Source organism: Prionailurus bengalensis, chromosome D1, assembly GCF_016509475.1.
Source record: "Prionailurus bengalensis isolate Pbe53 chromosome D1, Fcat_Pben_1.1_paternal_pri, whole genome shotgun sequence".
Lineage (NCBI taxonomy): Eukaryota > Metazoa > Chordata > Mammalia > Carnivora > Felidae > Prionailurus > Prionailurus bengalensis.
The window spans coordinates 56,820,664-56,839,772 of record NC_057346.1 but is presented as its reverse complement, the minus strand read 5'-3'; the positions used below and the strand labels follow the sequence as shown (position 1 = coordinate 56,839,772).

Below are 19,109 nucleotides of genomic sequence, written 5' to 3'. Positions count from 1 at the left end.
AGGAAGGAAGCGCACCAGGTATGTTAGTTGCTTTTATGTACATAATTTCATTTGATCCTCACAACCCTGAACATTTCTTTAGATGCCCCTGCCCTTCTTTGAGTCTGTCATAAGGAAGCAAAAGCACACAGGGAATCCGCCTTTCAGTGGTTGCTGTGAGGATGAAAAGAAAGGTGTTCGCGAAAGCACTCTAGAGACTGAAGGGTGGTACTGGGCTGGCTGCGATTTGGCCATTATGAACATACAGTCTCTGCTTGCACACCTCCAGGGACTGGGAGCTCACTGCATGAGGTTGCATTGCCCTGGAGGTCAGATCTTGCCCAGCGTTAGTCTGGCTTTCATTGCTCATGCTCCGGTCATCCTTGGCGCTGGATCGTCCTGTCTCAGGATGACAGAAATGTGCTCCCCGGTGGGCAGCGTCCCAGGAAGCTAACTATGCCCAAGTAGAGGGGCTGGGCCCTGAACCCACCTGGCTCCCGACTCTGCATGCCTAGCTGCTCAGCCACACTTGCCAGGGTTAGGGGATGTTCTAAGGAGCAGCCCAGGATCAGCAGAGGGAGGTGAGAGAGGTCAGCAGAGCACGCGGCCCCCATTCCATTCTCTGCAGGCTGTTTGCTAAGAAAGCAGCCACCTCCTGAGCTGAGATCCAAGAGGGCAGGCCTCCTCAGGGTAAAGAGGGGCTTGTCCCTGCAGCACAGGGGCTGCTTGGCGGGGCAGGGAGGGAGTCTTCTCCTGGAAGTGCACCAATACTTTTTCACTATTTCATTCGTTCTAACTGCTGTCTAGTGCACTGGGCACTGTGGTCATGCTGGGACATCAGACTCAGTTTCCACCCTGGAGATTCCCAGTCTGGGGGCCGGAGGACACCCGGTTGCAACATGGAAGGTAGGGATTCCCAGGGAGGACCCTGCTGGGCATTCTCCCATCCCAGCTAAGAATCTAGGCACCTCCAGCCGAGAGTCCTGATGCAAACTGGGGAATCCAGCCTCTAGAAGTTGACATGCTACCCTGTTTCTTGTTCACATCCACAGCCACTCACACAAATACACATTCAGACTTGTAGACACCACACAGCCTTGCCGTGTGAGGGTCTAAGTCCCGGATGTACCTGGAACTTACCTGGCCATGCCCTCACCCAGGTGCTCTGTGGCTGCTGCGCTGGCACTGACCACTCCTCTCTGTCCTGCTGCCGCACCCCTGGCAGTCCCGGCTCCAAGGTCCTTGCGGCTCTGCCTGGACTCCCGTTCCGGCTCAGCTACAGGAGGACAAAGGGGCTGGACGCCAGGGGGGAGGGGAGAGGAGAGGGGGAGAAGGGGAGGAGGGGACGCTGGGCTTTTGTTCCATTCCTGGACCAGCACTGGGAGGGACGGGGGGAAGGAAGGAGGCGGGAGTAAGTAAGCGTGGCATTGACTGTGCATACATCTCAGGGAATGTTGTACCTGGGTTGGGGGTGATCTGGCACTGGTTGTACCCCTGAATAAATGCATGGATGTGAAGGTGTAGGGGAGATTGCCCTAGGGAGTTGGGGTGTAATCGGGTGGTTGTGAGTGTACAGGTGTTCCAGGGTCCCTGTGAGTGTGGGAGTGCATGGGGACCTGGTGACTGTGTAGCACCGGGGTGGGTGTGATTGTATAGCTGTAGGTGTGACTAAGAATGTGACTGCATAGCTTAGAGGTCTCCTGTTTCCCTCCTGCTTCTGTGTGGCTCTGCTTTATCTGTGTTCCTATTTGACAGCAGACTTTGTCTTATAGGACTGCATGTGTCTGGTTGTCTGCCTGGTGTGTCCCTCTTAGTGTCCATCTCTAAGTGGTTGTTTCTGTGTTTTACATGGGTCTGTCTGTAAAGGACAGGAAGCTGTGCCTCGTGGACTGTGTGTGTCCTATATCTGTGGCACGGTATGAGTTGAGGTAGTTTTCAGCAATGTACCTGACTCGGAGGGGACCCAGTGAGGTGGGGCGTGGTGGTACTGAGCAGGCCTGGTTGGCATGGACAAGAGGACAAGAGGAGGCAGCTTTGGGCTGGCCTGGCCTCCTGGACCCCGAGGAGGCAACCCCATAGGCTGGTCCCAGATCGTTTGCTGCCTCCACAAAGGACCGCCGGGCCTAGTGTTTGAGAGGCAGGTGAGGAGATTTGCCTTCATGGAAGAGGTCAGCAACTGGGAGGAGGTTGCTTTGACAAGAACCCGGATAGGCCCAGGGCACTTGGGGTCTGGTCCTGGAACTGCTGTGACTTGCCATGCAGCCTGGGGCAGACTCCTGCTCATCCCTTGGCCCAGCTCTTCATCTTGGCAGTAGGGATGCTCACAGTTCCTGCTCTGCCACTCTTACTGGGTTGCTGTGACACTCAAGAGGGGGTCTGTAAGTGAAAGCCACGTGCCATGTGGAGTCAGTGAGGCCTGGGGCTGAGTTTGTGGAAGGAGCTGGGATGGCAGGGGTCACCATGATGCTGGCCAAGTAGGCGTCCTGGGGGGCAGAGTCTATTCCCAGAACCCCATGCCAGGGAATGGTCTATCTCCCTTCCCCCCAAGAAAGGAGTATGTATTGCGATGTGTCATAGGTTATGAGAGATTCTTTTTTTAAGTTTATTTATTTATTTTGAGAGAGAGAACATGAGCAGGGGGTAGGGGCAGAGAGAGAGAGAGAGAGAAAGAGAGAGAGGAGAAAGAATCTCAAGCAGATTCTTGACGTGGGGCTTGACGTGGGGCTCGATCCCACATCTCTTAGATGGTGACCTGAGCCGAAACCAAGAGTTGGACACTTAACTGATTGAGCCACTCAGGTGCCCCTTGGTCACTTTTTATCTGTACTTGGGAAGGATGGCCCTGGAGCAGGCTCACCCAGGGGAGGCTGTGCCCCTGAGGTCCAAGGGAAGGAGTGGGACGGGAAGGGACCCTGTCTCCGGTTTCTCTGTGAACAGGGCAGTCAGTCTGTCCTCCTCAGACCAGGGGAGGGTGTGGGGATGGCATCAGGAAGGTTGGGTTCTCAGTAATTCTTCAGTCAAGGGACAGGAGCCAGCATTGACCACAGGCTGCAGGTTCAGCTGAGGGTGGAGACAGGACTGGCCCTCTGCCCACCTAGGGAATGGTCTCCATGCTCCCTCTGCTTTGGGGGATGAGGGGAGGCAGCTGGACTGCCTGTGCACTGGGGAGGTGGGTACAGTGTAGGGCCCCGGTGAGGGATGCTGACTAGCTGTCCCACTCTGAACTCCCAGCCCCCTCTACCTGCTCCTGAAGACTTTGGGAGGTCTCAAGTTGCCCAAGTGTGGCCATGAACCTGGGACATCCTGGCCAGGGGCACTGGCTGGACAGGAAAGGGCTGGAATGAAAGGTCAAATCCACTTTCCTGGGTGGGCCTGTCAGAGGCTGGAGAGGTTATGGGGGCATTTTGTGTAGAGCAGTGCAGCCCATCCCTGACCTGGCTGTTCAGGATTTCTCTTATACGTTGTGCCCAGGGAAAGGTGGGAGCTGGCCTCTGTCCCTGAAAGGGATGCACTTGTATATGTTCAGTAGGAGGGAAGGAGTGTGAATCCCCTCACAGTTCCCAGAGGGTGGTCCTAGAGGTTAATGTGGGGGGCACAGTCTGGATTTCAGAATTTGGGAGGGGTTTCTTTTCCTTTCTTCCAAGAAGGTACCAGAATTGCTTAGACCCCAATAATTCTACCCAGAAGAGGTACATCCCTTGGCTCCTAGAAGCACCTCCATATGGCTGTGAGGGGACCTGCTAGCTCCACCACCCAGCCCTGCACTGGACCCAGGAGGTCTCCCCATCTGCCTTGCCATTCCTGGCTGGTTATGGAAGGCGCGCATGCATAGGCTCTGGGGCCAGAGCTTGGGCAGGATTCTGCCTCTGCCCATTCTAAGCTATGTGGCTTTGGATGGTCACTTTATCTCTCCAAGACCATCTCCCCACCACAGTATGGGGATGCTGGTCCCCAACCCCAGGGTTATTAAGGAACCCCTGGTGTCACGGTGATACTGGGTAGGGGCCCAAGTACCCTGCCACTCTTCTACTCGTTTCTGAAAATGCTTCCTCCTTTGGCCAAAACTGAATCCCAAACCCAGCAAGTTCTCTCCCCGTCCTCCCACAGACCATTCAGAGACAGCACGTGTCAGGATGGCAGCTTTAATCATATTGGCCAAGGCTGTCAGGCTTGCTCTGCTATAGGCCTCCTTGGCCATGCCTAGGACATTCTTCCTAGGTGGTCAATGCCCTGTGGCCACTGATGTGGAAACCTGAGGTTGTATCAGTCTGCAGATCTCTTGGGCCTCTGTGCCACTGTGCCTTAGAAGTCTGTTGGACATGAGGGCGAGGGATAAAGCAGCCTTAGGCCTATTCTCCTGGCCATCTCCAGCTGTTCCTGGGGACGTGGCTCAGTCCCTCTCCTGAGGCAGGGCCAGTGGTGGTAGGAGGCTGGTCAGGGAGGAGTGTCTCCACCACAGCAGGCTTTCTTCTTGGGCTGAACCTCCTTGTGCTTTGAGACTGATGTGAAGAACAGCTGCTGGGGGCAGAGGCCCAGCCCAGGCCCTCAAGGCAGGAGACACCGAAGAAGTCGGCTACCTCAGCATAGAAGGGAGGATGGACACACGTGGACATCCACATCCTCAACTGCCACACGGCCCAGCAGCGAGCCATCAGAGCTTCCAGATCAGGATGCAAGGGAAGGCCTCCGGGGGAGGACCAGGCCCTGGGCCCCAGACTTCCCAGAAGGGGCCCCAGGCCAGCAGGGGCCTCTGCGAGACTGGAGTTCTGACCTGGCTGGGCCTCAGGAGAGAGGGGAGTCCCCTTCAAGGGGGGCCATGGCTGACGGGGGCCGGAGCCAACGAGGAGGCCGTGGAGCCAGCTCCCAGAGCACTCCAGGTCCAGACATGCTTCTGCCCGCTCTCTTGGGCCCCCTGGTCTCCACGTACAGGTACAGGCTGGGACAAACAGGTCTTCGGCTAACGCCCACTCCGGTCTGTGAGAGTCTTGGTGCGGCTGCCACTCCCTCGGTTGTCCTTAGGGGTGGGAGCGCTGTTGGCATATGTGTCATAGCTGTTGTCTGAACATACAGAGAGCTCATCGGAAACCTCCATGCCATCGCTGATCTCTGCTGGGCCAGAGGGAGGCAGAACGTGAGTAGGGAGAAGAGAGTTCAGTGAGGATGGCTGGCAGATGAGGGGGAAGGGTAACTCGCAACACACAGCTCCTATTCAGGCACTTGGAGGCTGATGAAATCACTGGGTTCAGGTTTGCTATTGAGGTTGGTATTCAAGGCCCTCCTTGGACTCTGCAAACACTCTGGCCACACCCCGTTCACCTCTCCCCTGGAACTCCACCTCCCAGCCACAGAAAACCATCTGCACCCTCCTGGGCTTGGTGCTCATGTGTTTACTCAGGGCCTTTGCACGCACTGGTCCCTCTCCTGGGAGTGACTTCCCCATCGGTACTTTATTTCTTAAAATATGGCTCAATTTTTCTCATCTCTGTTATTATGGTTCCCTAAAAGCCTCCCCTGAGCCCCCCAAGCTGGGGTGGGGCCTCCTCATGTCCACCTTAGCCCCTGCTTCCCCCTGCCCCATCGCATCCTGTACTGTCACTATCTGTGGCCCCCACCAACTGGAGTACTTCAAGCACAGGGGTGAGGTCTGGGTGCATCTGTGTCCCTACTGCCTGGCACAGCACCGAACATAGAGCAGAGGCTCAGGAAGTGTCTGCTGAGTGGAGCTGAGCCCACCCTGAGGGGACTCAGGGTGCCTTGGTGAGGTTGAGGGTCTCTGGAAAGGACCTCTCAACCCGGAGTGGGCAGGGTGGCCTGAGGGCTGTGGCTGGCTGCCTCAGAGTCTGTATCCTAAGGTGCTCAATGAATGGCCTTTGGCACTGAAGGAGAGGTGGGGGCCTGCATGGGCAGAATCTTCCAGGCCTAGAGGCCTAAAGGCTCTCCATTCACTCCGCCCGCCCCTTCTGATTTCCTTGGGCCAGGCTGTAGGAGCCTGGGGACCCCGGGTGCCTTTGGCCCTTACAGGAGCTCCCCAGTGTGGCTAGAGGGCTGAGAACCACCAGGAGAGGCCCTCCAACCCAGCCTTGGTGCTCAGAGAAGGCTCCCAGGAGAGGGCGGTCTTTTGAGCCAAGGGAGGAGGAATGTAAGTGTCCCATAGGCAAGAATCTGTAAATCCTGAGCACCTAAAACAGTGCCTGGCAATTATCTGTTGAAGGAATGAATGAATAAAGGGGAGAGTGAATGAATGGATGTTCACACAATCCTAGGAACCAGCTCCCAAACCAGTCACCCCCTCTGGGGTATCGTTCATTCAGGCCGTGTTTACCAAGCACACTGCTGGGTCACGCATGGTGCTAACCCCACAAGCACCCTGTGAGGGGCAGGAGGTGCCAGTCCGTTTTATACAGGAAGGGTCTGGTGCCAATGTGCTCTGGTTCACACTCTAGTTGGGGACAGAGCTGGGATTTGAACCCCAGTCCATCTAGCTCCTAAATATCCCTCAAATCTCTCCTCTCCTCCGTGTTCCCATGCCTAATCTCTCACCTGAATTTCTGGCTTCCTCATCTCCACCTTCCCCCTCTCTAGTTCACCCTCCATGCTTGTTAGAGGTGGAATTGTGCTCTGCCCCCCCAATTCGTATGTTGAAAGTTCTAGCCCCCAGTACGTCATGATGTGACTTCATTTGAAAATAAGGTTGTTGCAGATGTTAGTTAAGATGAAGTCATCAAGGTGGGCCCTAGTCCAATATGCCTGGTGTCCTTAGGAAGAGATGAAATTTGTACACAGAGATGCATACTGGGAGAACCACGTAAACCCAGATATGACCACCTACAAGTCAAGGAGAGAGGCCTGGACCAGATCCTTCGCCCACAGTCCTCAGAGTGAATCAACCTTGCCAACACCTTGATTTTGGACTTCTGGCCTCCAGAACCGAGACCATAAATTTCTATTGTTTACACCACCAGTTTGGGGTGCTTTGTTACAGCCTTCCTGTAACAGGGACAGATCTGCCTGTGACCATACTCTGCTTTCAAACTGAAGCCCAAGCTCCTGACCACACACTCGAGGCCCAAGTGCCCCCCTCAGTGCCACCTCAGGGTAAGTGAACCTGAGCCCCCCCCCCCCCCCCACCATATGGAATGATAATTCTTGGTACCCCAGTAAGCCATGCCCCCTCACTACCTCTGAACATATGCTGTTCCTGCCTGAATACCCTTCCTTCCCTCTGCTTGGTCAGTCCTCACCTCAAACCCAGACCCCTCCTACTCATCTTTCCCATTCCCACTAGGTCACCTCCTTGCAAAGTGGGCCCCAAGACCCTCACTGTCCCAGAGAGCTCTGACCACTCTTCTCTGCACCCCACTCTGGCTCAGCACACCTGTTGGAGCTCTAGTGACACCCAAGTTTCTATGTATTTGTTCTTACGGCTGCCTCCTCCATCAGACTGGGAATGCCATCGATGGGCTGGCAGCAAGCAGAAGGGAAAAAATCAATATCTGTGGTGTATAAACCAGGCAAAGGAGGGTAAGCCTTAAAAGCAGACTCCCCCACCCCCACACTTTTGTCCTTTGTCCACCACCCATGGGGCTGACTGCCCCAGGGCTTGGAGTGGATGACAGCATGCGGAGGGGTACATGTTTCTGTATGTGTATGTGAAGCTGGGTGGGTACATGTATGTCCGTGCTGTGTTCCTGGCTGTACGTGCTGTGGGTGAATGTGTGTACACATACTCGAGTACATGCGTGGGGTGGTAACTGAGCCCACCGCCCGTCTCAACCTGCAGGGCTGCACACCTGAGAAGATGAGCTTCTCCTTCATGATGCTGACATCCCGGCTGGTCCGGCGCACCGCAGCGCTCAGCATGATCTGCTCGGGGTTGTAGCTCCGAATGCCACCCAGGCGCCACCTGCAGAGACGGCCCCATGGGCACAGGTCCTTCCCCACCCTTCCTTGGAGCGAGGGTCCTGCCCAATTCCAGAACCTGTCCGGATTGGGCCTGAGAGGCCAGCAGGACTCTTGTCTGACTAGAGATGGGGAAACTGAAGCCCAGAGAAGGGCTTGCGTCAGAGTCCCCTGACTCAGCCAGGGCTCTCCTGCCTCTCTCTTGTCCCCCGAACCCTAGGTCAGCCCTCCTTGCCCAGGAAGATAGTTTGTTTGGGGTTGGTGAGTTCTGTTTCGGGTGCTTGCAGTTGCACGCTGACTTCTGGGGTAAATTGGGGTGGGGGAGCTTAGCAGACCTGACTCTGATGAGCCATCTGTGGGGTACACACCAATCTCAGGGAGTCCTGGCTGATGTGTCGTCCAGCTCCACCATCAGGACCAGGCTGAGTGAAGCCAGTGGGGAAACCCCGGAGTGGAAGTGAAAGAGGGGAGGGAGTGAGGGGAGGAGCTGTGAAGACAAGTGGGGAGCTTGTCTTCACAGGTTCAGAGACAAGGGTGTCAGTGACTCGGGTCTGTTCCAACAACCCTAAGAGAGTGACCTGTTTCCTCACGGTGAGGCACAGGCTAGATACAGCATTAATCCCTCTGACAGCTGAGGCAGGGATGAGGTGGGGGATAAAATTAAGCCAATGGGCAAGAGGTGGGGCTGTACGGGGCGTGCAGGGGCCAGGAAGAGCTGGGGAACTCGGGCTCCTGTACCTAGCCCACAGCAGTTTTTGCTATTGCAGTACCTCTGAACCAGCCCCAAATCTCTGGTCTCTGAACTTATGACTTGTCCTGCAAACTAGACAGAAAGATTGACTGAACCCCTACCCCCATTCCCACCAAGAGAAGCAGGGGTCAGCTTGGAAACAAGAACCCAACCCCTCGGACATTGAGCCCTGCGGGGGTGGTGCGGGCAGCCCGGACTCCATGAGAAATCAGTTGTTTCCAGATGGGGTCAGCACAGCAGAAATGGACAGACAGATGGACAGGCAGATGGGTGAATGAAAAGAACAGACAGACAAGGGGGAAGCAGGAAGCAGAGGGTAAGGCAGCCTGTGCTCTGGCTGGGCTGGCTGCCCTACATGTCCTTGAGGGCAGCGATAGGTCTCTTATCTGCCACTGTGTCCCTGGCACCAACCTCAATGTCTGCTGTGTGGCAGGTGCCCATAGTATTGGTTCAGTAAGTGAATGGAGGAAGGGGGCCCGCAGGGAATGATATTCTCCCTCAGGGTCCCCTCTTCCATCAGTCCTCTGCTGACCCCCAGGAAGACAGTGACACGACCCTGGCTGGACATGTCCATCCCAGCACCTAGGCCACCTTGGCTGGTCCCCACCCAGCACACCGGGGCTCCGAGAGCGAAGGCCTGGCTCCCCGCTGCAGGCCCAGCACAGCACCAGCACATGCGGATGTCTGCTGGCTGCAAATGAAGGACCAGGTACATGTCCCTTTGCTGCACTCAGCCCCTCAGCCCCTCAGCCAGGGAGGGTCCTCTGGAAGCTGGTTAGTGAGGCTGTATAAAGCAGGAGGGCCCAAGGCACTTAGCTAAGGTGAGGGCTTGGACCCCAGGACCTAGGACTCCTGTTGGAATTAACATCGAACCCAGGAGGAAAGTGTCAGGCCAGGGTCTCTGCAGCCAGGCACATCTAGGACAGGAAGCTCAACCACTGTGGGGTGCCCCCAGGGGAAAGCAGGGAGGCTGTGTGTATAAGGGGGTGGGGGGGCAGGAGTCACAAAGTAAGAGACACAGAGAAAGATAAACAGAGGCAAAGCCAAAAGTGGGAAGGGGGGAACAGAACTTGGTAGGGTAGTGGCGAAGGCCCCTGCGAGTGCTAGAGTTGGTGGCAGGGGAGGGACAGCCAGGCACAGCCCCTCCCCCGAGGGGAGCCGCTTTGGTGCTAAGAGAGGCCAGGTCAGCAAACCTGCAGGGAAGCATGGGTTCCCATCCACAGAGACAGCGAGGAGGAACAAAGGGCAGAGGGACACACATGGCAAGATGGGGACAGAAGGGAGGATTGTGGGGGAGAGAAGGAGGGCAGGGGACAGCAGGAGGCTTCAGGCGAGGGGAGGTGTCTGGGAGGGTGACCCGCGAGGGACCCTGACCCAGGCACCGGCTCAGTGCACGGCAGGTTTTCAGAGGGAACTGGAGAAGGGAATGGCAAGGAAGAGGGAGAAAGAGGGACAGGAGAGGAAGACCACACCAGAATTACCTGATCAAGTGATAGCTGTGAGATGCCAGAGTGCAGCAGAGAGGGGGGTGGGGAGAGAGAGGAGGGACATGCGCCGGATCAGAGCGGTGTGTGACAGAGAGAGAACGTCAGTCAGGAATAGAACGGCCAGTTGTTGTCTGTGGCTGGTTTGGGGCCCCTGCCTGGCCCTAAACCCTCCCCCAGACCAACCCCACTTCCCCACTGCAGCCACCAGCTCAGCTGCTACCCTGACAGGCAGGAGGTCTCCAGCACGGCACACCTGAGTGCCGGTGACAACCCAGGCCCCGGGGAACAGGTCAGGACACAAGCCAAAGTCCACATAGCAAATCATGTCAGAGCTTGGTTGGCTATGGGCTCCTAGCCGGGTACCTGTTCCCGAAGCCACTCAGCTCTGGCTGAGGAGGACGGGCTGCAGGCCACTGGGCAGTCCTCCTCCTACCCTGAACACGCTGCCTGGTCAGGGCTTCTCCTGGCCCAGGACTTGGGGAGGTTTGACTGGCTGAGGTGGGGGCTCGCCTGCTGTGGGGCAGGGAAGGCTGTGGAAGGGCGTCCAAGCCTACTCACTTCTGGAGCACGAAGATGCCAATGATGAGGCTGAAGGAGACCAGGTCTGCAGTGACCCACATGAGACAGTACTCGTCCGGGGGCTGTGGACAGATGGCCAGTGGCCAGTTTTCAGTCCTGGCCAGTCCATACCGGGGCCCCAGACTGAGGGTCCATATGGGCAGGGGGACCCCACGTCACTATCAGGGATGGGCTGGGAGGATCCAGAGGGGGCTTCGGGGCTTGAGATGATATTTTGTAGGAGTAGGCTCTGAACACTGTAAGCCTGTGTGTGTGTGTGTGTGTATAGGATAAAAAAGATCTGTGTGGGGTATCTGGTGGCTCAGTCATTAAGCATCTGACTTCGGCTCAGGTCATGATCTCACAGTTTGTGAGTCTGAGTCCCACATCAGGTGAGCATGAACCCCGCTTCAGTGAGCCCCACTTCTCTCTCTGCCCCTCACTTGTACCCCTCCCCTCTTTCTCACTCAAAAAAAAAAAAAAAAAAAGATCTGTGTGGTGTTCAGGGTAGAGGTGGCATTTGTGAATAAGCCTGGTGGGTTTGTGTGCTTAAGGGGGGCTCCAAGCAGAAGCTGAGTAACAAAAGACAAATAGCTGAATGTGGGGGTGTGACTAGTACGTATGCAGGGGTGTGTGTGGCATCTGTGCAGGTGTGAGATTACGTGTGTCACTGTAGGGTGTTGAGTGAAGGCCTGCCCGCTCCGGGGGCCAGGGAGGGCAAAGCCTCCAGTGTAGTCAGGCCTTGATGTCAGGTGAGCTGTGGAGGAGGGACGGGGCCTGGACAAAGGAGCACTTCTTGCTGCTGGTCAGCTGCTGTCGCCTGAACCTCCGAGTGTGCGCACTGCTGGTTCCCCGCAGAGCCTCTGGAGGTTTACAAGGACCTCTGGTAGGTGGACGGACACAACCATCCATAACCTAGCTCTGGTTACTTGACCCTGACACTGTCTCAGCCATAACAAGACCCTCAGACTGGCTGTCCTGTCCTCACGGAGATGGCAGTGGGGAGCCAGGGGGAGCATAGGAGTGGGGGGCTCCCCCAGTGACAGAGCTGGGATGGGAGCCCAGGCCAGTCTATAGGGACCCAATCAACCAGTTGAAAACTGGTTTTATTTGGTGTATTCTCAGAGCAGCTTTTAAATGTTCCCTATCTTTGTCCTGTTGTTACCCTCTTTTTCTAATGCCTTCTCCTTCTTCAAAACAAAATATAACAAACTCCTGAAACCCAACCCCCAAGTAGTAATTTACTCCTCTGGGGCCCTTAAATGATGTTTTTCTCCCTGTGGGTTGGGCCCAGGTTCTTCCCACCCCCCAGCACCTTAGTGCAGACTCTAGAGGCCATGAAGATCTTCCTCTTGCCTCAAGCCTATACCCCCCACCATGTGCTGCCCCCACCCTTGAGACCTCACCAGAGAGCCCTGAGCATCGAGCCTACCCCCCACCCTGTATCACAGGCTCCCTCTACACCCCCAGGTGCCCTCCTGCACACACCCCCCAACAATTTCCCAACTTACCATGATCCAGAGAGGGGAAGGCACCTGGGACAGGGTATGGGAGTTGTCGGAGGTGACAGATGGGACTCCTGCACACCACAGCAAAGAGAAGAGCCACGGTGCATTGACCGTGTAGAGGTTCACACTCAAGTTCCAGGACGCATAGTCCCTGTGGGGCAGGGGGACGGAGGGTGGTCAGCCCTCAGACTGGGCCCTCCGGGCCTGTAAAGCATGCCCCCTTCACAAACCTCCTGGCTCTGGAGAAAGGAACACCCACAACTGGCCCTGGAGAAAGGAATCTCCACTCCCAGAGGACCAAACTCAGACAAAACCTGGATCTGCCTGATTCTCTCCACCTCCACTCTTTGAACCAGGAACTCTGTGCATCCAGCCTCCCCCTGGTGAGCTGGGGCAGGCACCTGAGCTCCTGGCGGGACACCTGAGTGTAGCGCAGGTTCAGCCTCTGGATGTGGCCTCTCCGCAGGCTGGCGGCCGCCTCCTTGGAACCTGATGTCTGCTGGAAGCCAGGAGCCACCTTCCGCACGAAGGGCCTCTGCCTGTTAGGCAGCCACATGACCTGCAGGCAGGAGAGGGGGCAGCCTCGGCTTTCTCTTCTGTTAAAGAAGCCTGAAGCCCCTGGAAGGTTTCAGAGAGCTGGGACTTGGCACACAGTGGAGCTTATGTGTAATCATTATCTACAGGGGTCAACCTGGTCCCAGCCAAGGCTGTGCAATTGCTCTGGCAACAACTCAGGGAGCTTCCCCTGTAGACCCCTGTCATGACAAGACTGATAACCCAAGCGTCAGTCACTCTATAGGATGCCACCAGTTTAGTGTGCTGCCATAAATTCGTTTCGAATTCCTCTGACCCCCAAGTATTACAGCACAAGGATGCGGGCAGTGCTTCGTGGAAATAGCAGTGTCCCAGAGAACCTGCTCCTGCCCTTTGTACATTTTAAAGGACTTTCTTGTTTCCCTCTTGTCTCCACGACTACCCTGTCAGGAAGGCAAGGGGCATGTTACCCCCATTCTACAAATGTGGAAACTGAGGTCTGGACAGGAGGCACAGTGAAGTTGCGCTGGAGTCCTGCTCCAGCCAGGCCTGGGTTTCCAGGGGGGCAGGGCAGGGCTGCTGAGCAGGGCCTCACCTGGTGCTGGGGGAACCCAGAGCGCAGCAAGGCCTCCAGCGTGACATTGAGGAAGCTGCCACGGTAGGGGTGCTCCCGTGGTGGGTCACGCAGGTTGAGCAGCAGCGTGGCATTGCCCTTGGCCAGCTCCAGGAGCTCTGCTAAGCTGCAGATGGACTGGTTCTGGGCCTCCCTGTGGTCGGAGGGTGACAGAGAGCTGGCCGTCCAGAAGGGATCCGTCTGGCAGAGATAGGAACACACATGGCTGCCTCGCCAGCCCTTTGGGGCCTCCGTGTGCCTTCTTGGCCACTAAGCACGGAGACCCCTGAGCTTCCAGTGTCTGCTGGTGTGTGGGTCAGGTAAATTGATAACTGTGGCCCTGTGGGGCTTTTAGAAGACCCCAACCCTAACTTTTCTGGGCCACACCTGTTTTCCTGAAAGAATCACCTGCTTGGAACTTATCCCAGACCCCAGCACATTTATCCTTTAGTAGCATTTCACACCAGAGAACCAATTTCCCTCTAGAGTTTGACAGAGTTAATAGTTTTACCTGTTAACTCTTATCATCACCGCCAACTTTTTCTGATGTGGGAGACAGAACCAGAAGAAGCAGTGACAACCATGAGATCTGGACTTCAGTGGCTGGAGCCGAAGCAGGCCACTAACCAACCTGGCTGTGAGTCATTGATGCTAGGGGACTAGGGGTCATCTGAGCTGATGACCACTCCCGGCCCTCTCACTCCATGGGGTCCCCGCCTGTGCTTTCCATGCCTAGGACTGGGACAGGTACAGCCAGACCTTCAGAAACCACTGGCCGGCATTGAGCCTCTGCAGGATGGTCCAGTTCAGCATGGAGGCGGGCCTGCGGGCGAGCTCCGGAAACTCCTCCTCCACGTTGGTGGTGCGCCGCAGGGTGGTGTCATGCATGAGGAAGGGCACGCCATCCAGGCTATGGGAAGGTGGGGTCCCCAAGTCACTGTCCACCCAGGTCCCTCACCTGCCCACCAGTCATCCCCCCACCAACACACGTAGGCTCCTTCCCATCCACTTATACAACCCCCATGACATCCAGGCAGGTTTTGCCTCTGTGGACCTCAGGTTCCCTGTCTGCACCGGGAGGGCAGCGGACTCACAGATGACTCCTTCTGGCTCTCTGTGAGGGTCAGACGGGGTTAGGGACTGCTGAGGATGGAGGGCTGGGTCTATTTTTTCAGCAGCCCTAGCAGATAGTGCTGCCTCGTTTGATAATGGGGAAACTGAGGCTGAGAGGGAAGTACCTAGCTCAAGACCCATTAGCCAGTAAATGGTATAACCTTACTTAGAACCCGGGCCATGTGATGCCATACTAGAACAGTACAAATGCAGGCCCCTTTGACAAATTCCCCCTTCCCACCATCCTAGTCTACCCGTTTGGGGCTGCCGATACCACATATGATGTCATAGTGTGAAATAGTAAAAAGCACCTGTGCCCCCCTGCCTCAAGGCATTTTACCTCCGTCTGCTAGAAATTTTCGATACACACACAATTCTGTGGTATCTACACTGGGACCAGTGGGTTATCTAACAGTGATATCTATGCTTAGCCCCTCACGTATGTGGTATCTTGTTCACTACACAACCTGTGTAGCTAAACATGGCAGCCCCGCCTCCTTCCCCTCTCAGAGATAATCTGTTGTGAAATTGGTATGAGTTCTTCTTGACCTTTCATGTTAAGACATACTTTTAAAATCTACACGTTGAAAACGTACAAATCATTTTCTGCGTCTTCTAAATATAATTGACATCACAGTGAATATATCACTCTGCAGTGTGCTCATTCCACCCAGTGGTGTTTGAGCCATCTTGCTGAGCCACACAGATCTAGTCTTTCCTTCAAGTAGATCTGTGGCAGGACTCCAGGTCCCAAACACTCACCCCTGCTTGAACCAAGAGCATGTGTTTATTTCCCTATTTTATATCCTGGCATTAGGCACAAACAGGGTGTCAGCCCTGTGGCAGATCATCCAAGCCCCAAGCCCCATCTCTGAGGCTCTGGGACCCGAGGTTTCTCCAGCAGGGTCCCGGATGCGGCAGGGATGAGAGGCCTTGTGGTCCTCTTGACCCCCACACCTACCTGATGGTGACATCAGCCTGTAGCCCATACAGCTTCTGCTCCAGGGCCTTCCGGAAGGACATCAGTGTGTGCTCTGGGGCCAGCTGGGCAGGAAGGGAGAGCCGAGATTTAGCTGATGTACACCTCCCCAGCCAATCTAGAACCTTCCATGTTGGGAGGCTGGAGTAAGTCTGGTTCTAATTCCAACTCCTCCAAGCAGTAGCTGTGGGACCCTGGACACCCATGCAGCTTCTCAGAGGCTCGGTCTCTTCATCTGTGAAATCATGCCTGCCTCACAGGTTTTTTTGGGGGTGGGGTGGGGAGGAGGCAAGGTGGTTAGTGTTGATGTATATATGGGGGTGTGAGGGTTTTTATACAGTCCTCTGTCTCGTCACAGTCTTGGGCTGGGGTGCAAGCCATGTTTCCTCCCAATTATACCCGGAGTCTGGGTGGAGATCCCAGAGGGAGACGGGAGGGGACACAGGATGGCACCGTTTCCAGCCATGACAAGGCCATCCCCCAGGCTGTTACATGGATTAAAAGCCCCCAACCATGCTGCCTGACGTACAATAAATGCTTAATAAATGACTATTAATCCTATAGCATACACATCAGAAGATCTGGTTCTAGCCCTGGCCCTGCCATAAAGTAACTTTGTAACCGCTGGTGCATCTCTTTCTCCTATGAACCTCAGTTTCCCCATTTTCCCCTTGGGGTATATATTCACTGTTCTCTGAGGGTCTTTCCAGTTGGGAGAGTTGGAGTTTGAAGTCTCCCTCCCTAGTTCTGTCTTGCCTGAAGACCCTGTCATACCCTTTGTTGCCACTGGGGGTCACCACCATATCAAGGAGTGAGCTAGGACCCAGTGCAGTGCGGGCTGGAACAGGGAGGGGAGTGAGGACTCCTGGCAGTGAAGGAGTGGGGTGGAAGGGGTTCCCGCGACTGATCTCACTTCCCACAAGACACATGCCCTCTGGCCATGCTGCTCCAACATGTAACACATTACCCTCCCCTGGGAGGCAGCCTGGCACGGCAAGGGCTGTGGGGACTGAGAAGGAGCAATTCGACTTCCCAGTCACTCACCTTCTGCACCTTAAGGTTTCTTTAGCTATAAAATAGGCTAGTGTTATCAAGCTGACAGATGAAATAAGGGCATCAGCAGTCTCTATAACTGAGTTCCTTTCTTCCACTTTTCTTGGGGCAGAACAGCTTTGGGGGACGTGGCTACCTTCTCCCAGTCAGGTGGGCTGTTTGTGGCCCCACCGAGAGGCAGAACAAGGCCACAGAGGCATCTAGAGACAGGCATGGACTCGGTGGAGTTCCTGCCCAGCTCGCCTCTAAACGTCCTGCGGCCAGGCCTCTCACAAGAGGTGCCATTGCTCTTCTGGGGGCTGAGGCTGCAGAAGGTTGACTATGCGAAGAACACAAAGGAGCACAGCGGGGTCTACAAAGACCCTTGGGGAACAGAGGAAGTGACTGGGAAGGGCAGAGTCTCTTCTCCAGAGGCTTTTTAGTCAGGTCTCCTGGGGATAGGTGCTCGCCTCCGCCTCTGGGAGAGGGAGGCATGGAAACCTAGCCCTCCTTGGCCAGCCTTGGGACTCCAGGAGGGGTCTAAGAAACATGTGGGATTTCAGGGTGAATTCTTAATCCCTACCAGTCTCATGCCTGAGCCCAAGTGGGGTTCTTTTCTCAAGTGTGTATGTGAGGGGTGGCTGTCACAAACTCAGGTGGGCAGGCCACTGTGGTTAAAAGTCCCGACTTTGGAGTTAGTCTGACCAAATATTAAAGAACACACACATACACACATCCAGCTGCACCCACAGAGGAACCATACACCCAAGGGCACACGGACACACCAAGACAGCAATGTGCACTTGGGCTTATCACACACAGATGTGTGGATCCAGACCCAATGATACACACAGGTGTAGACACCGATACATGTGCATGCACAGTGACACATGGAGCCGTGTCAGACACTCGTGCTAGCCCCTCAAAAACCACCAAGAGGATGCAATCAGCCAGATGCACAACGTGGGAAATTCTACAGGACAAATGACTCCGTTTCTTTGACAAATAAACAGCATCTGGGAAAAAGGGAGGGGGACTGTTCTATACTAAGAGATACTTGGAAGACATGTCAACCAGATGCACTACGTGTTCTCCGTGTGGATCCTGATTTTTAACAACTGTAAAAAGGTATTTTTGAGACAACAAAGGAAAACTGAACATGGATTCAGTATTAGATAATATTAAAGAATTATTATTTTGTTGGGTGTGACAGCAGCATTGTAGTTTTGGCTATGTTTAAAAGAAAAAAGTCCTTATGTATTAGAGATACATATATATGAAGTATATATGGGCAAAATGATAGGATGTTTGGGATTTGTTTTAAAATTTTACATCAGAAAAGAAAAAGTAGGGAGACAGATGAAACAAAGGATGGCAAGAACATTGATAAATATTGAAGGTGGTCTTGGATTCCTTATATTATTCTTCATTGTATGATTCCTTATACAATTCTTGCCACTTTTGTGAATGTTACTTTTTCCTACTAAAAAAATGATCCATGCTGGGGCCACCTGGTTCCTTCCCCTTGGCTGAGTGCCCACCCCCCTCGGCAGACCTACTTGTTCCCTGGCCTCCAGAGCAGGTGGGTGGGTAATCTGGGTCATGGATGGAAGAGGTGCTGTAACCTTGGGCCCTGCCCACCTGCAAAGGCTATGCTTCTAAATTATCCTCACGATGGTCAGCAGCATGAGGCTCAGAGGGGACTGGTGATCCCCCGAGACACACAGGCAATATGGGACAAAACTGGACCCCAAATCCAGATCCCTCTGGCTCCAGAGCCATGGTCTTTCCAGCTGTTTGCCTCCTGGAGGTACTGGGACCAGCGAAGGGTGTGTTGGGAGGGTACCAGGGGCTGGTTCAGGCACAGGTATCTGAATCTCACCTACAAAACGGGCACAGTAACACTCAACACAGGAAGTGGGGAAAAACCTAAGGGTGATTCACAGCGCCACCAGACTTGACACCTCCTTTTAAAAGTTACTTTGTGAGGCTGCCTTGACTGCCCTGAAATTCAATGATACATGGAACTCTCAATCACTGCAAAAAAAAAAAAAAAAAAAAGAAAAAAAAAAGAAACTCTCACGCAGGCCCCAAGCGCCTCCTGGTGGTGATAATAGATACTGCCTCTGTTAAGAACCACAAAATCAAGGTGTTGGTGCAGGAGAACCCCCTGGTCCAGAGAAGGGAGACAGCCTGCCCCAGAAGCCAGGAATATCTCTCTCTCACTCTCTGTGTGCTAGGCTCATAGCTGGGTACTTCACATGGCCCACCGTGCAGGCACTCTTGTTATCCCAAGACACAAGATGAAGAAACCGGCACAGAGCAGACATGGATTGGTCCAGGCTCCCACAGCTGCCAAAGGGCTGAGGAAGCATGGCTCTGGAGCCACCCTCTAAACTACTGCTGGGTCACAGGGCTCTGACTTTGACTCCCTTCTGTCTCTAATTCAACCCTCTTCAAGTACCTTCCCTCTAGCAGTGGGCTCTGAGTTGTACCTGTTCCCTTCTGCACCCCACAGCCCAGAGGTTCTCCTGCAACCCGGGGACCGGCTGTCCTCCCCACACCCAGCTCCCCCTCTCTCCTGGGCCTTCCCAACCCACAACCTAGCCTGCCTGTATCTTTCCAGGGCCCTCAGGATAAAAACTTAAATCTTTTT

The 19,109-nt window shown here is 54.8% G+C and overlaps 1 protein-coding gene across 10 annotated transcripts in view; it reads right to left on the bottom strand.

Annotated features, from left to right (window-relative positions):
- Positions 1 to 4,105: 4,105 nt before the first annotated feature.
- GDPD5 (glycerophosphodiester phosphodiesterase domain containing 5) overlaps positions 4,106 to 19,109 on the bottom strand; it is an 88,293-nt gene continuing 73,289 nt past the window's right edge. For 5 of the 10 annotated variants that reach the window (XM_043580212.1, XM_043580211.1, XM_043580213.1 and 2 more), the window contains 9 exons: positions 15,404 to 15,486; positions 14,089 to 14,239; positions 13,312 to 13,530; positions 12,584 to 12,741; positions 12,186 to 12,333; positions 10,675 to 10,757; positions 10,111 to 10,125; positions 7,770 to 7,882; positions 4,822 to 5,088 (listed from right to left, as the gene is read on the bottom strand). In XM_043580212.1, coding sequence (XP_043436147.1) covers positions 4,937 to 5,088; positions 7,770 to 7,882; positions 10,111 to 10,125; positions 10,675 to 10,757; positions 12,186 to 12,333; positions 12,584 to 12,741; positions 13,312 to 13,530; positions 14,089 to 14,239; positions 15,404 to 15,486 — 1,122 coding nt within the window. In that variant the 3' untranslated portion in view covers positions 4,822 to 4,936. Of the gene's footprint in view, positions 5,089 to 7,769; positions 7,883 to 10,110; positions 10,126 to 10,674; positions 10,758 to 12,185; positions 12,334 to 12,583; positions 12,742 to 13,311; positions 13,531 to 14,088; positions 14,240 to 15,403; positions 15,487 to 19,109 lie in introns of all 10 variants that reach the window. The other 5 variants (XM_043580216.1, XM_043580217.1, XM_043580214.1 and 2 more) reach the window with 4 other exon arrangements.